General features: G+C 37.5%; 1 protein-coding gene across 3 annotated transcripts in view; it reads left to right on the top strand.

Moving 5' to 3' along the window:
• Positions 1 to 17654, top strand: part of FBXL20 (F-box and leucine rich repeat protein 20) — a 102161-nt gene that overhangs the window by 60620 nt on the left and 23887 nt on the right. For all 3 annotated transcript variants that reach the window (XM_006940293.5, XM_023243645.2, XM_045044830.1), the window contains 4 exons: positions 4847 to 4901; positions 7478 to 7552; positions 9576 to 9670; positions 11039 to 11107. In XM_006940293.5, coding sequence (XP_006940355.1) covers positions 4847 to 4901; positions 7478 to 7552; positions 9576 to 9670; positions 11039 to 11107 — 294 coding nt within the window. The remainder of the gene's footprint in view (positions 1 to 4846; positions 4902 to 7477; positions 7553 to 9575; positions 9671 to 11038; positions 11108 to 17654) is intronic.

Raw genomic sequence — 17654 nt, 5'->3', positions numbered from 1 at the left:
TCAGAGCCTGGAGTCTGCTTTGGATTCTGTGTCTCCCTCTCTCTGCCCCACCCTGCTCACGTTTTGTCTCTTTGCTCTTCAAAAATAAATAAACACTAAAACTTAAAAATAAATAAAGAATGAGGTAGAGCTACATGAGCTGACCTAAAAAGATGTCAATGATTATGTATTTTTTTAAGTTTATTTATGTTGAGAGAGACAGAGTGTGCACATGAGTGCAAGCAGGTGAGAGGCAGAGAGAGAGAATCCCAAGGAAGTTCCAAGCTGTCAGCACAGAGCCCGACATGGGGTTTGAACCCACGAACTGTGAGATCATGACATGAGCCGAAATCCAGAGTCAGATGGTCAAATGAGTGAGCCACCCAGGTGCCCCAAGATGTCAAATTATTAAATGACGGAAACAAAAACAAGTTGTGGGAGCATATTTTTATCATGTTTTCATTTTTGAAAAATATAAAATACGCATACATGAAGACGTGCTAAGTACTGTACATGTTATATATCTAGATACAAGTAGATACATCTGCTACCTTTGGAGGGAAGAATAGGCTTTTGGCAGGGGGTATTGAGAGAGCAGGGATAAAAAAGCCATTTGTTTACCACTTTGTATTTTTCTTTCCTTTTTTTTTTTTTAACGTTTATTTATTTTTGAGACAGAGAGAGACAGAGCATGAACAGGGGAGGGTCAGAGAGAGAGGGAGACACAGAATCCGAAACAGGCTCCAGACTCTGAGCCGTCAGCACAGAGCCCGACGCGGGGCTCAAACTCATGGACCGTGAGATCATGACCTGAGCCGAAGTCGGAGGCTTAAACCGACTGAGCCACCCAGGCGCCCCTGTATTTTTCTAAGTGTTTGTTTTGTTTTGTTTTTGTTTTTTTTTTGAGTTTATCATTTATTTTGAGAGAGAGGGAGAGAGAATCCTAAGCAGGCTCTGTGCTGTCAGCTCAGAGCCTGACACAGGACTCTATAGTCCTGGACTGTGAGATCATGACCTGAGATGATATCAAGAGTCGCTCAGTCAATCATCTGAGCCACCCAGGCGCCCCTTGTTAATAAAGGTTTTGGGGGCACCTGGATGGCTCAGTTGGTAAAGCATCTGACTTCGGCTCAGGTCATGATCACACAGTTCGTGAGTTTGAGCCCCGCGTTGGGCTCTGTTCTGACAGTTCAGAGCCTGGAGCCTGTTTCCAATTCTGTGTCTCCCTCTCTCTCTGACCCTCCCCAACTTGTGCTCTGTCTCTCTCCCTGTCAAAAATAAATAAAACCTTTAAAAAAATAAAAAAAATTTTAGGGGCACCTGGTTGGCTCAGTGGGTTAAGTGTCTGCCTTCGGCTCAGGTCATGATCTCACGGTTCATGAGTTCGAGCCCCACAACCGGGCTCTCTGCTGTCCATGCAGAGCCCGCTTCATATCCTCTGTCTCCCCCCGCTCCCTGGCTCTCTCTCTCTCTCTCTCTTTCTCTCCCCCTGTCTCAAAATAAATAAATTTTTTAAAAAAAGTTTTTTTTAAGAGACTAGATGCAGATCTTTGGCTACATGATGTGTTAAGGCCTGCTCCGAATTTAAAGTTCTGATACTTGTCTACTGTCTGGTGGAAACTACACCACATTTTCAAAATTGCAACCTTCTTATTCCTCACAAGAGACCATCAGTTTGCAGGAACGGTTCATTAAAGCTGTATGCTAGTGTCTTTTATTGTCAAACTACAGATGTAGGTTTACTAGATACAGGTTTTACCCCTGTTGTAAGTGAGAGGACTTTAGGTATAATTATGACATTTTGGTTATTCATGATCTGGTGAAGAATTCTGCTAAAAGCAATGTATGTTAACCTGTAGCTATCATGGACAAGAGCTTTGACTCTTTGGTTTAGATTCTGTTACGGATTAAACTATAAGAGCTCTCTATACATATTTGGTTATTAATGTGAACATAAAGACCATACATTCCACATTAATAACTGGGTCAGAGTTGGCAGACACAACCTCCACAAGATCAGATCATCTTCAGCGTCTGAAATTAGGGCTGTGCTTTTTGTCTCCTTTTTAACTTGAATCTCAATGCAAAACTGCTCTTAAATAAGCCAGATGCATACCCCTGGCCGTAAAGAATAGAAAAACAAGTATCTCATGTGTTTTTGAAATGATTTTATTGTTACAGATCTGGAGAGGACACATCAGACAACTGGTCTTTTATCCAACTACTTACAGTTACCTAACCAAGATTATGCTGATTAGAAATTACACAAACCTAATCTATTCATATCTGGAAATCCCATGTAGCACACTAAACCATTGAGTTCCTCAGGTGTACAAATAATCAGCTGCTTAATTATTAGCTAGACTAAGTTGACCAGGGAAGTTCTGTCTCTCTAAATGAAAAGCTCTATAGGAATGTTAATGAGACTGATTTTTTTTTTTTTTTTTTACTATGTTGAGCAACTGGCCATATCACCTTCTGTGAACATTTTCCAAACAAAAGTCATCTTAGCTATGCTCTGTGGTATAGAATTTTGAGCAATTCATTAACCATTTGTTGACATGCTGGAAATAACTTATAATTTTGTCTTGAGGAAATAAAACTCAGTGCAAAAGTTAGGGTGGTGCTTTATTGGGATGAAGTCATGGTTAGGCCTTTTATTTTCCATTAAAGGATGACAGATATACTTGTTCACTGATTTGAAGTACAGGGATCAATCATCAATCCACAACTAAGGATATTTCAGTTGTAGGACCTTATAAGAAATATAATCCTTGTGCTAATCTTACGAAAACTTAAGAGAAGTGATGTTTATAGAAAATTGTCTGAAGGACATTCATGATTCCTTTAAGTATGCTATATTCTGTCTATGGTGGGCACTGTAATTGACTTTCTAGCATCCACTTCAGCCCAGTTAATTAGTCTAAACCTGTCACAGTGATTGGTTAAGGCCTACGCCAATTTAGGCTAATGAGACCTGAGAAGAGGCTTTATTGCAGTATAAATGCCTGCCTATCTCTCCCCTCAGAGTGAACAAAGACACATGTTGATCCAGTATTTGCTGGCATCCATCCTGTGCCTATAAAGAAAAGAGCTTTTAGGACCAAGCTGATGCTTTTCCTAGCAGAATAAACAGAAAATTGCTGATGACATTGTGGATCCCCTAAATCAATTAACCTTGAGATGCAGGCAGCCTGTTCTTTGTATTTCCTTTTGTATGAAATAACCTCCCTTACAGTTTAAGCCCATCTCAGTTAGGGTTTCTATTACTTGTGGCCAAAAGCAACCTTGGATCAACTGGACTGTCAGAAGCATGCATTTTTATATACTATTATTTTGTTTTTAACTATTATAAAGGTGCTACAAGATGTGACCATATGAAATCTGTGACTGAATTTGCTTTGGGACTTTATCCACCAAATCTAAGTAGACTCCTTTGAGAAATTTCTCTTAGAAAGTAGTGCTGGAGAGGCGCCTGGAGACTCAGTTGGTTAAGTGTCCGAATTTGGCTCAGGTCATGATTCACAGTTGGTGAGTTAGAGCCCCACATCAGGCTCTGTGCTGACAGCTCAGAGCCTGGAGCCTGCTTCGGATTCTGTGTCTCCCTCTCTCTCTGCCCCTCCCCCACTCACATTTTGTGTCTCTTACAAAATTAAATAAACATTTAAAAAAATTCTTAAAAAAAAAAAGTAGTGCTAGAAAGAGCTCTGATTTTATGGTATAATGTATATGTTTCTTCTTTCCTGTTAAGAATATTATTTTGTTTATGCTACCAAGAAATTTAAAACTAAATGTGAGACTCCTCTATAGCAACTATGTAAACTCTTCCAAGGGTACATCTGTTTCCTTTCTGGCTTTGGTTTTCTACTTTAAAAAATATTTTTCATGGTCCTCATAGTTTATTTGTATTTATTATTATTTGCTCCTGATCCAAGCCATCTCAAGTACGCTGGAGACAAATTTAATAAATAAAAATAAAATGGATTCCAGCGTTATAGCTGACATACTGATTTACATATAAGATTACGATATGCATGAAATATTGCCGACAGAGCCCCCCCAGGTGCCCAGAGAATTTATAAAATTCTTAAAGCAAAATTAAATTTAATTTACTTAAACCTTTAAAGCATATACTATATTATACTTGTTGCCACTTGCAAAAGAGTTTAGCTTATTATTCAGATTAAAATGACCTTTACAGGTGCTCATGAGTAAGGAGGGCTTTAAAAAGACACGACCCTTGCATTTATTGTCAGGATGCTCTGACCTGTTTTTACAGGTGGCTTCTAGTGTAGTGTAGTGTAGGGAGTCACCACACTTTAAGCAAATCAATTATTTCCAATAACAATGCTTCAAAATAACTATTTAACCTCTGTAAGACTGAGTAAAATTCTAGGCAGTGTTTTTTGACATTAATGTGGTAAATGAGATGTATAATTTCCTAAATTAGAATTAGAGATTTAACATTTTATAGTCACTAATTTTTAAGAGTTACTCTATTATTTAATCTTTTTTCCCTCATAACCATAAAATTCTTTATAAAGTTATCCCTCCCCTAGCCCTCTTTTGGATAGCCAGAAGTGTGAAAATTATTTTTTTGCTTTTAACAAATTATATCAGAAATATTTTATCATCCCTTGATGTAAGTAATTGAACTTGTATGGTACTTGTACGTACATTCTCAAGTAAAAGATTGCCCAGTGTTTTATATGGGCAGTATTAAGTTGTAAGTTGCTCCAGCTTTTGTGTTTGTTCAAAAGAACTTCTCTCTTTTCGTGCATGTATTAACATAGCCAAGTTATTTATAGGTAAAAATCAAGAGAAACTCATTTATCATATAATAAAGATTGTCTCCCTCTCTTTTTAGGATATTTTCTTTTCTGGATGTTGTTACCTTGTGTCGCTGTGCTCAGGTCTCCAGGGTAAGAATGATTGATGTGATTATGGGGGAGATCTGTAGTAGGCAGATCATTTACTTCAGATGTTGGATGTTTCAGAGAATGTTATTTCACCCATGGCATTCCCAAACCTATGTAATTCTATAGTAAGATTCTACTATATGTCTCTATCAATTTTTTGGTTTTTTTTGTTTGTTTGTTTTGTTTTTCTGAGAGAGACGGGAGGGAGGGCAGAGAGAGAGGGAGAGAGAGAGAAAATCTCAGGCTCCCCTCTGCTAGCGTAGAGCTCAGTGTGGGGCTTGAACTCAACTCTGACATCGTGACCTGAGCTGAAATCAGGAGTCAGACACTTAACCAAGTGAGCCACCCAAGCTCCCCAGTTTTTTGGAACTCTTGACTATTTGTTTAATGTAAACAGGAAACATTTTCAAGAAAAAAGTATTATACATGCAAATCAAAAGGTTTGGCTCTCCTCTGAATTATAACAAAATAGTGTTTCATTAAGTTTTCCTAATTCATTTTATACACACACACACACACACACACACACACACACACACATCCCACACACAGAGGCTCTTGAGAATCTAATTCTCATTTTTTTCCCCATATTACTTTCAATTATCAATTGTTTTCAGTTTCTCATATTATCAAAAGATAATAGCTAGAAATTAATTTATTAAAAAACTATAGGGCATTCTCTAAGTTTTTTATTTCACTTAATTATCTATTTTTGTTAATTGACATTGTTTGACAAAACTGAAACGTCATAATCTTACTGGCTGCTACTAATATAGAGTGGATTCTGTGTTGTGTTATGGGAAATTTGTTTTATGAACCATTCAACTCTCTTTTGTAATACAGATATATAATGATTAACTTAAAATGAATGAACACCTGCAGTCATCTTTTTTTTATAAGCTGGAAATGGCTTTTTGCTTTCTCGGTTAATAAACACTGAGAAACTACTGTGTATCAGATACAGTCCTAGATGCTGGATATATAACACAGTTCTATTATAAAGTATGGTTTTTATCTTTGTAGGTGTGTGCAGGTTTTCAAATAACCAACACTACTTCCCTCAAAATAACCCATAAAACTTATCATCAAAAATTCACGGTGTCTTGCTAACTTTAATGTAATTCTGCATCATAAAAACCTACTAAATCTGTGTATCAGCTACTTTGGAAACCATCAGCAGTATTCTGATGTTTTCTCTTCATGACTTTTTTGTCCCCTGTATTTGAGTGGTTGCTTTAGACATGGCTGGTACAAATGAATAGGGTTTCCTTAATATCTCCGTATGAAGCTGAGGTCATCATTGAGAAACAAAATACCCAGGCCAGTGTCTAAACATGTTTCGTTGCAGGGTCTCCTGTCACAAATGTTGATTTGAGTGAATTTTAATTGTTTTCATTTGTAGGTTTCTCTTCCCTATTATGTTTTAACTTAAAGGAAAGCACAACACCAATTTTCATTAAATGGAGACTTGGCACATCAGTAGTTATCCTGTTGTTCTCTGTACTTTAAGTAGTTAATGAATTTGTTCTTTTTTTTTTTTTTAATTTTTTTTTTCAACGTTTATTTATTTTTGGGACAGAGAGAGACAGAGCATGAACGGGGGAGGGGCAGAGAGAGAGGGAGACACAGAATCGGAAACAGGCTCCAGGCTCTGAGCCATCAGCCCAGAGCCCGACGCGGGGCTCGAACTCCCGGACCGCGAGATCGTGACCTGGCTGAAGTCGGACGCTTAACCGACTGCGCCACCCAGGCGCCCCTGAATTTGTTCTTTTAAAAAAAGATTCTAGGGGTGCCTGAGTGGCACAGTCAGTTAAGCTTCCAACTTTGGCTTAGGTCATGATCTCATGGTTTGTGAGTTCAAGCCCCGCAGGCTCTCTGCTGTCAGTGCAGAAGCTGCTTTGGATCTTCTGTTGCCCTCTCCTTCCCCTGCCCCCCACCCTCCCCATCATGGAATCTAGCCCTGTTTAGGCCTGCTTAGGATTCTCTCTCTCCCTCCCTCTGCCCCTCCCCTGCTCACTTGCTTTGTCAAAATAAATAAATAAACTTAAAAAAAAAAAAAAAGGGACTCTAGAAAGGAACCTGTCATGCACAGTTTCCTTTCTTGTATCTCAGTATTGACTCTGTTTCAGTGTGTTCCAGTAAGAGGTGATATGCTAAGTTTATAACTCAACAATACTAAGACTTTTGTTTATACTTTAATAGGGAAAACTTTTAAAGGCTTTCTCATTAAAATACGGAATGATCCACACAAATTAGAAACTAAATCTTCCAGTTAGAAAAAGAGTTTCTGATTAGGATACTTATCACAACCTGTCCTTTCCCAGCTCCCCCCCCCCCACCTCCCACCCCACCCCAGCTGCTAGTTTCTATACCCACTCATTTTTGAGATAATCTAATTGGGTAAACTATGAATCAGAAATAAGACAGACCTTTTGGGAGTTAATGGTGGTGGGCGTGGGATGGGGGGTGCTGAGAAGTTTTTTGGTCAATTTCAATCATTAGTTTGAATTGTGAACTTGCCTATTGTTGATTTCCCCCCTTGAGCTTCTGCTCATTTTGTCTCTTTTTCTTCAAAACAGGCCTGGAATGTTCTGGCTCTGGATGGCAGTAACTGGCAGCGAATTGACCTGTTTGATTTCCAGAGGGATATTGAGGTATAATTATGTGGTGTGTGGCCCCATTTCTCATGTTAGAATGTAATTACAGCATGGAACAGATTAGCCCCAACCATATAAATCTCCTTTCCCTGGAGAGAGAAACTATTAATTTCAGTGCATCTGAACTTCATGGGAACTTGCAATGTTCCCAACAGCTTGCTCAGTTTTTGAGAATAAGCGGAACTGTTTTACTTATAGAATACTAAGTTATTTAGTATTAATAGGACTACAATTTTTTGCTTTTATTTTTGTGGTGGAAATGTGAACACATTTGCTCATTGTAAGGAAGTCTTTTTATATTTTCTTATTGAAGAATGAGTAGACTTGGGGCGCCTGGGTGGCGCAGTCGGTTAAGCGTCCAATTTCAGCCAGGTCACGATCTCGCGGTCCGGGAGTTGGAGCCCCGCGTCAGGCTCTGGGCTGATGGCTCAGAGCCTGGAGCCTGTTTCCAATTCTGTGTCTCCCTCTCTCTCTGCCCCTCCCCCGTTCATGCTCTGTCTCTCTCTGTCCCAAAAATAAATAAACGTTGAAAAAAAAATAAAAAAAAAAAAAAAGAATGAGTAGACTTAACAGTTTGTTGGGGGTGATACTTGCATAAATTCTTCTTGAGATGAGCATTTTGGTTTTTTGGGAGCCTACAGACAGTTTTTGTGGAGAACAAAAAAGAATAAAGCCAAATCATTTAATGAATTATTTTTGCTAGGAAGAGATTTTTCTTTTCCCCTTCTCACTTTTCCCCTGTATTTCATCTTAGTATAGCCTATTATCTCTAAACTGGAGAAGGATAATGGCTTAAGCTTAAGATTATCTTAACATGAACCTGAGCTCTGTGGTCCTTGGTTTTCTTGTCAGGAGAAATAATAGCTTCCTCATTTGTTATAAGAATAAAATAAGATTTAGATTTAGATTAAAAAAAAATTTTTTTATAAGTTGCAGTGAAACTTGTGGATCCATATAAGAAGTTTTTAGGGGCACCTGAATGACTCAGTCAGTTAAGTGTCCGACTCTTGCTTTCAGCTCAGGTCATGATCTCACAGTTTGTATGATCGAGTCCCACGGCAGGCTCTGTACTTTTCTCTCCCTCTTCCTCTGCCATTCAAGCTTTCTCTCTCTCTCTCTCTCTCTCTCTCTCTCTCTCTCTCTCTCTCAATAAATAAATAAATAAATAAATAAATAAATAAATAAGCAAGCAAGCAAGCAAGCAAGCAAGCACTTAAAAAGATAGAAAAAAGGGGTGCCTGGGTGGCTTAGTCAGTTAAGCATCTGACTTCAGCTCGAGTCATGATATCAAGGTTTATGAGTTCAAGCCCTGCGTCGGGCTCTGTGTTGACAGCTCAGAGCCTGGAGCCTGCTTTGGATTCTGTGTCTCCCCCTCTCCCTCTGCCCTGCCCACTCTGTCTCTCAAAAATAAACATTTAAAAAAAAATAGAAAAAAAAAGTTTTTAAAAAGCCTCACATGAATTTACCGTTATACACAGAACGTTCCATTTCTACAGAAAGTGCTTTTAAAATAATAGCCACTGACATTATGCAGGATTCTTATATTTTTCACAGTTGTCTACTCTTCATGGATATAAATGTTTAAAGCAACATGGCCCAGAGAATCATTCAGCAAGCTTTTGATAAGTGTCCATTGAGTCTCTGCTGTATTCAGAGTACTCTAGTAACACTTTGGAGAGGATTCAGAAATAATCAAGGAAGCTAATGTCCTTCAGTAGCTGCAGTTTGACCAGTAGAGCAGCCTACATTAACATAGTGGCATAAAACTACAGAACTACAGAGAACCATTTCCTCAACTAGAGAGTGCCTTACAAATTGAACAAAATAAACAAATAGGGTTTGAGCCTGTTTGGGGTAGATAAGTTAATCAGGAAAGCTTTCTCAAATAAGTTGACATTTCTTTATTGAATTAAGTTTTTAAATCAAGTAGAAGCCTTTGTTTATAGATTATTAAAAATGATGTGTTCTCTTCAAAAACAATGTGGTGGCTTATTTTTGTTTACCTGTTTTTTCTTTACAGGGCCGGGTAGTGGAGAATATTTCAAAACGATGTGGGGGCTTTTTACGAAAGTTAAGTCTTCGTGGGTGTCTTGGAGTAGGAGACAATGCATTAAGGTAAGAACATGATTTTTGATTAACTGATCTTCTTGAATAAGTAAAGAACAGCACCATCTCACCCAGAAAAAGCTAAAATAATTTTGTGTATTCTTAAGCTATTCTGAAGCCAAACATACACATATTATTTATAGCACAAAAATATCCAGTACTGGGATGTATGGTTTTGAGAATAAAACAAGAACAAATACCTCCTGCCAAAAGCCAGATTCCTCATATCATAAATGGTTCTTTTGGAGTCTTGAGTAAAAATTGTTCTTAATTTGTTAACTCAAAGGTAGGGTAATTGTAACCTTGGTCAATAAAAAGATCAATGTTTAAAAGTTTTTGGTTGCCCGAAAAACAAATAATCCAGTGAAGAAATGAGCAGAAAACATGAATAGACACTTCTCTAAAGAAGACATCCGGATGGCCAACAGGCACATGAAAAGATGCTCAGCGTCGCTCCTCATCAGGGAAATACAAATCAAAACTACACTCAGATATCACCTCACACCAGTCAGAGTGGCCAAAATGAACAAATCAGGAGACTATAGATGCTGGAGAGGATGTGGAGAAATGGGAAGCCTCCTGAACTGTTGGTGGGAATGCAAACTGGTGCAGCCACTCTGGAAAACAGTGTGGAGGTTTCTCAAAAAATTAAAAATAGAGCTACCCTATGACCCAGCAATAGCACTGCTAGGAATTTACCCAAGGGATACAGGAGTGCTGATGCATAGGGACACTTGTATCCCAGTGTTTATAGCAGCACTCTCAACAATAGCCAAATTGTGGAAAGAGCCTAAATGTCCATCAACTGATGAATGGATAAAGAATTTGTGGTTTATATACACAATGGAATACTACATGGCAATGAGAAAGAATGAAATATGGCCTTTTGTAGCAACATGGATGGAACTGGAGAGTGTGATGCTAAGTGAAATAAGTCATACAGAGAAAGATAGATACCATGTGTTTTCACTCTTATGTGGAGCCTGAGAAACTTAACAGAAGTCCATGGGGGAGGGGAAGAAAAAAAAAAAAAAGAGGTTAGAGAGGGAGAGAGCCAAAGCATAAGAGACTCTTAAAAACTGAGAACAAACTGAGGGTAGATGGGGGGTGAGAGGGAGGGGAGGGTGGGTGATGGGTATTGAGGAGGGCACCTTTTGGGATGAGCACTAGGTGTTGTATGGAAACCAATTTGACAATAAATTTCATGTTAAAAAAAATAAAAATAAAAGTTTGTGGTTGAAAATGAATTTATTTTCATAATTGTGAGTTACTTTTGTATCAACATCCAATATTACCAATAATATCTTTTATTATTTTTTGTAATGCTTAAAATTGTGGCTATTTTGTTTCAAACCTTTAACTTTCTTCCCTGTAAAGGACCTTTGCACAAAATTGTAGGAACATTGAAGTACTGAATCTAAATGGGTGTACGAAGACTACAGATGCGTAAGTATTTTATGTTTTAGAGGGGTGAATCATAGCCCCTTGTTTCCTGCCTATGCTAGCTTTAAATGTGGGCTATTAAATATATTTAGCAAATTTCATTTTGGCCTTACAGAGGAAAGATATTTTGAAAGGAGAAAACATTAAAATAGAAATGGCATAAGAAACTAGTTTTGGAATCTGACCCAAATCCTATCTTGATATTTAAAGTGAAACTTAAAAATTGGAGTCCGTGTATATGCAGTAGGGATACTAATACTAGAAATTGCTAGGACTACTTATGTTTCAAGAAGATACTAGTAGCTTTCATTCAAAAGGCAGGGTAAACCAATAATTCTGTAAAAAGATAGAAAATCTTAAATACATATGAAACAACTTGTGATCATTGATACTGAGAGCATTTGTTAAATGACCCTTTAAATGTGCTATGTCTGTGTCAGGTACAGTATAAATGGAATAAAACAGTTGTTCATCCTTGAGAGCTTACTGTCACAGACCTAATAGATGTGGAAGGTAGACATAAAAAACATTCAGCCCCTGCCCTGCCCTGCCCAATTCAGTCCCAGGTTATCTATTGGTGATGATATGTATCAAATAACATTTAAATATTATATAGGGAAATTGTTGCCTGTTATGAGATGAAGTGAAGCCATTGAGGAAACATGTTTATACAGGGAGGGGGCCCAGGATTATTTAGTGAATGTTCCTGTTCGGAAAGGCCTCATGAAAGAGATGGGATCTTTAGAATTGAAACAGAGGGTACAGATTGTTTATTTCAGTACTTTCTTTGAGGTCACAACATTATTAACTTTTACTTAAAAAAAAATGTCTGAAAGACAAAAACTATGATTATTCTACTGTGGTTATTCTAACAAGTATTATTTCTGTGGATTGATTTGACCTTTAACATGAGTAACATATCTAACTCCTCCCCCAACCATGACTTTATACCAGTAGCCCTCCATTTACTTTAGATAAATTACCTGTTTATTTTTTTCTTTTGAATACTTAATATTACAGAGATTAAAATTTTGCTACTTTGGTAAAAATAAAAGTGACATAATTTACACTAAGAATAATTTTCTAAGAATCTATTCTATATACCAAAGATAAACTGACAAAAATGTAGTACAATTTATGTGCAAAGCTATTCATTTTTACTGTTTGTAATAACAAATACTACATTATTTTCAATAGCAAAATATGGGAAAGAACCCAAATATCAATCAGTAGAGGACTGTTAAATCAAAGGAATGAGGAGAGTATATGGTATTTTGGAATGATCTCTAGGACAGACTGTTTAAATTAAGGAAGCAAACTGCAGAGGAGTTTGTATAAGATACTTTTTGCAGAGCCAGTAAATACCCATGTTCACTTATATTTTCAAAAAGAAACAATTTAAAGATTATAAAAATGAGTAAAAATGGTGACCTGTGGGTAAGAGAATAAACACAGAGACAGGGATGAAAGGAAGACTCTGAAGTATCAGGTTTTGTAGTTTTCCTTTAATAGCTATGTAAATGTTCTACATAGATAATTAAAATATGAATTAAGTCAAAAAGAAATCAAAGCAGTCCCTAAAAATTGAAACCAAAATAAAACACATGAACCCAATCATATCAAGTTGGAGCTATAACCACAGAGAGAAATTACTTCTACTGACTTTTGATTTCTTTTTTTTAAGGTTTTTTTTTTTTTTTTACACTTGATTTTAGCTTAAAGGCCAAGAAGCAGTAAGTTTTTTGGTTTTTTTTTTTTTTTTAATGTTTATTTATTTTTGAGAGAGTGCACAAGCTGGGAGGGGCAGAGAAAGAGGGAGACATATGGTCTGTGTGTCGACAGTGGCACTTGAACTCACAAACCGTGAGATGACCTGAGCTGAAGTTGGATGCTTAACTGATTGAGCCACCCAGGCGCCCCTCTTTTTTTTTTTTTTTTAAGTTTTATTTATTTATTTTGAGAGAGAGACAAAGAGAGCACAGTGGAGAGGGGCAGACAGAGAGAGAATCCCAAGCAGGCTCTACACTCCATGCAGAGCCCAATGCGGGGCTCAAACCCACAAAGTGAACTGTACAATCATGACCTGAGCCAAAATCAAGAGTCAGATAAATGCTTAACCGATTGAGCCACTCCAGCACCCTGACTGACTTTTATTTCTTATGAAAAGTTTTAAATATATACCAAAGTAGACAAAACAGTGTACTGAACACATCACCCACCTTCAAATTGATAATTGAGAAATTACCACTTGATGGTCAGTCTTGTTTCATCTATATCCCCCAATTTTTCTTACTTTGAAAAAAAGTCCTAGACATCATATTATTTTAATCTGTAAGCATATATTTCTAAAAGATAAAAGCTTTTAACATAAGCATGTTAATTTTATCACTCCTATAAAAAAACTTAATATCTTAAAATCATCAAATAACCACTGGCCAGTTCAGATTTTTGCTGCTTCTAGTGACTTCAGAAACACAATATTTTAAGCATCATATATAAGAAAAAAGACACAAACTTTAAAAAGCAAAAATGGAGACTTCTGCTTCTGCCATGACAATAAATGCCCTCCTGCCATAAACAACTGTAAAACTGTACAAAACATATCAAAGAACCAGTTTCAGATGTTGGACAATATGCAGCACAGGACTGAGCAATTAGGTGAGCCCTATGACCACCCTGGCTTTCTGCCTGGTGGTGTTTTCCAGATGATGGTATAAGGAGAAAGAACCCAAACAGAAAACAAGATTCTGGCTGATTTGAAGAATAATAGATCAGAGTTCAGGAAGACAAAAGTGGCTGGAATTTTTATCTTAAGATGGGAGAACTACTCAAAAAGGCTACAGAAATCTACACTGGGGCACCTGGGTGGCTCAGTCGGTTGAGCGTCTGACTTCGGCTCAGGTCACGATCTCACGGTTCGTGAGTTCGAGCCCCGCGTCAGGCTCTGGGCTGATGGCTCAGAGCCTGGATCCTGCTTCCGATCCTGTGTCTCCCTCTCTCTCTGCCCTTCCCCCATTCATGCTCTGTCTCTCTCTGTCTCAAAAATAAATAAACATTAAAATAAATAAATAAATAAATAAATAAATAAATAAATAAATAAAAGAAATCTACATTGATCTGGCTGAATAGTAAGCTATAAATGGACATATTGAGACCCCACAAAGCTGGGTAAAAAACATCTAAAAGGAAGGAACAATTACCAAGAAACTGTAAACTGAGAAATTGCCAGAGCTTAGGTAAGGCTGAGAGAAGTTCAGAATGAAGAATGTTCATTGAATACCTTGGGGTATTTAATAGAGACTTCAGAAAGGTCACGCCTTTGTAGTAAAGCTAGACTGGACCTGTCCCAGTAAAGGTTAAAAGAAAAAATTCAGGGTCAAATTGATCCATACCTAATTTAGCTGCCTGCCAAGTTAACATTCTTTTAAAGAAGACAACAAAGCATGGGGTGCCTGGGTAGCTCAGTGGTTAAGTGTCCAGCCCTTGATTTTGACTCAGGTCATGATCTCATGGTTGTGAGATCAAGCCCTGCATTGGAATGCTCTCTCCCTCTCTCCCTCTGTCTCTCTCAAAATAAATAAACTTTAAAAATAAAGACAACAAAGCCTAGACACTCAGCATACAGAATTTCCAGCATTCAATGAAAATTACAAGACATGCAAAAAAGCATGAAATGATACCAGAAGAAAAACCAGTCAATAGTAACAGGTCCAGAAATGACAGAGGTTATAAAATTGACCAATAAAAAGGGTTTAAAAATAGCAAGTACAAACATGCTCAAGAATTTGTGCAAAAACTTAAAGATAATATGGAGATTGAAGTAAAAGGATGAGAGAGGATATACTATTACAATCACTAATCACAGGAAACTTGGAATGGTTAGTAACATGAGATGATGTAAACTTCAGGAAAAGTGTAGATGGAAAAGATACTAGAAAGTAAATGACAAATCAAGTAGACCAAAAAACAGTAAAGCTCTAGAAGACTTGAGCAACACTGTCAATGAACTTGTCCTAATTGACACTTAAACAGAATGCTATACCAGAAAGCATCAGAGTACGTGTTCTTTTCAAGTGCACTTAGAATATTTAGTGAGACACACCAAATAATGGACCATAAAAAATTTTTCAGTGAATTTAGGATTGAAATCATAGTGAGTGTAGTGCCATGTCCTCAACAGAATTAAAGTAGAAATGAGTAACATTTCTTGAAATTTTGAAAGTTAAATATTATCCTTCAGAATAACATGGGTCCACAATTTCTTTATCCGTTCATCAGTTGATGGACATTTAGGTTTATATACACAATGGAGTACTATGTGGCAATGAGAAAGAATGAAATATGGCCCTTTGTAGCAACGTGGTTGGAACTGGACAGTGTTACGCTAAGTGAAATAAGCCATACAGAGAAAGACAGATACCATATGTTTTCACTCTTATGTGGATCCTGAGAAACTTAACAGAAGTCCATGGGGGAGGGGAAGAAAAAAAAAAAAAGAGGTTAGAGTGGGAGAGAGCCAAAGCATAAGAGACTCTTAAAAACTGAGAACAAACTGAGGGTTGATGGGGGGTGGGAGGGAGGGGAGGGTGGGTGATGGGTATTGAGGAGGGCACCTTTTGGGATGAGCACTGGGTGTTGTATGGAAACCAATTTGACAATAAATTTCATATATTGGAAAAAAAAAAGAGAACATGGGTCTAAGAATAGATTACAAAGAAAACTAGAAAATATGTTTTGCTGTGTGATAATGAAAACATAATATTTGAAACTTGTGGGCTATTCCAAAGGCTATACTTTAGAGAAAAATGTAGTTTCAAATGCTTATGTTAGAAAAGAAAGGTTTAAAATAGAGGATCTAGGGGTTCATCGCTGGCTCAGCTGATAGAGCATGTGACTCTTGACCTCGGGGTGGTGAGTTCAAGCCCCACGTTGAGTACAGAGATTACTTTTTAAAAAATTAGATGAGATACCAACAAAATAGGAAACAAAAACAGTACTGAAACCAAAAGCTGGTTTCTTGGGGGGAAAAAAAACCCCAAATTGACAGACTCAGACGAAGAAAATAAAAGAGAAGACCTAGATTATCAAGGAGAGCACTAAATATTTTACCCAAAAGACAGATTAAGACAATCTGAATAGGTCAGTAACAAGTAAGTTCAGTGAATAATTGAAAAGAATCCCATAAAGAAAAGCCCAGGCCCAAATGTCTTCACTGGTGAATTCCATCAAATATTTAAAGAAGAGGGGCACCTGGATGGCTCATTTGGTTAAGCATCTGATTCTTGATTTCGGCTTAGGTCATGGTCTCACAGTGGTGAGATCTAGCCCCACGTTGGGTTCCATGCTAATCGTGGAGACTGCTTGGGATTCTCTCTCCTTCTCTCCTTCTCCTTCCTCCACCCCCCAAAATAAATAAAAAAATAAACATTAAAAAATATTTACAGAAGAAATAATAGCAGTTTTCAAACTGATTCATAAAATGAAATAGGAAATATTTCATAACTCATTTTATGAGGCCAGTATTTTTCTGATACCAAAGACATCACAATAAAAGGAAATCTACTAATTGTTCTTTCTCAGAAACAGAGCCACAAAAATACTTGACAGAATTTTAGCAAACTAAATCCAGCAACATAAGAAAGGATTTGGAATCATAACCAAGCGGGATTTACCCCAGAAATACAAGTGTGGCTTAATATCTGAAAATCAATTAAATATAATATCTCATAATAATTAGTAGAATAAAGTAGAGGTCAGTAGACTTTCTGAACAGGGCCAGATAAGGAAATATTTTTAGGGCTTCATGGGCCATACAGTCTCTGTCACAGCACCCAACCCTGCCAATATGTTTTACAAAGGCAGCCATAGAGTATACATAAACAATTAAGCATAAGTGTGCTCCAATAAAGCTTTATTTCTGTACAATGAGATTTGAATTTCATGTAAGTTTCACATGTCACAGGATCTTTAAAAAATTTTTTTCAACCCTTTGAAAACATCAAAACCATTCTTGACTTGTGAGCCATATAAAAACAGGCAGCTGGTGAGATTTACTGCCCCTTGGAATAAAGGACAGGAACTACATGATCATCTCAGTGTGTGGTGGCCTCTAAAATGGCCCCCAAATAACCCCTGACTCCTAGTACTCACACCCTTATGTAATCTTTCCCCATGAACGTGGACTGGACCTAGTGACTCATTTCTAACAATAGAATACTGCAAAAGAGATTGGATGTCACTTTGGAGGTTAAGTACCAAAGACTGTGATTCTGTCTTGCTCTGCTTTCTCTCAGGGCTGTGGCTCTGGAGGAAGCAGCCTGCCCTGTTGTGAGTAGCTCTGTGGAGAGGTCCATGTAGCAAGGAACTTAAGGTGTGGCCAGCGGCCAGCAAGGACCTGAAACCTATCAAAAACCAAATGAGTGAGCTTGGAATTGGATCTGCTGAGGTCTGCCAACAGCCACCTAAAATAAGCTTGGAAGGGAATTTGCACCCAGTTAACCTTTGAGATGAATGCAACTGTGACCAAGACCTTAATTGCAGCCTGTGAGAC

Source organism: Felis catus, chromosome E1 (genome assembly GCF_018350175.1).
Source record: "Felis catus isolate Fca126 chromosome E1, F.catus_Fca126_mat1.0, whole genome shotgun sequence".
Taxonomy (NCBI): domain Eukaryota; kingdom Metazoa; phylum Chordata; class Mammalia; order Carnivora; family Felidae; genus Felis; species Felis catus.
Note: the sequence above shows the minus strand (reverse complement) of the source record. Positions and strands in the feature narration are given on the sequence as shown.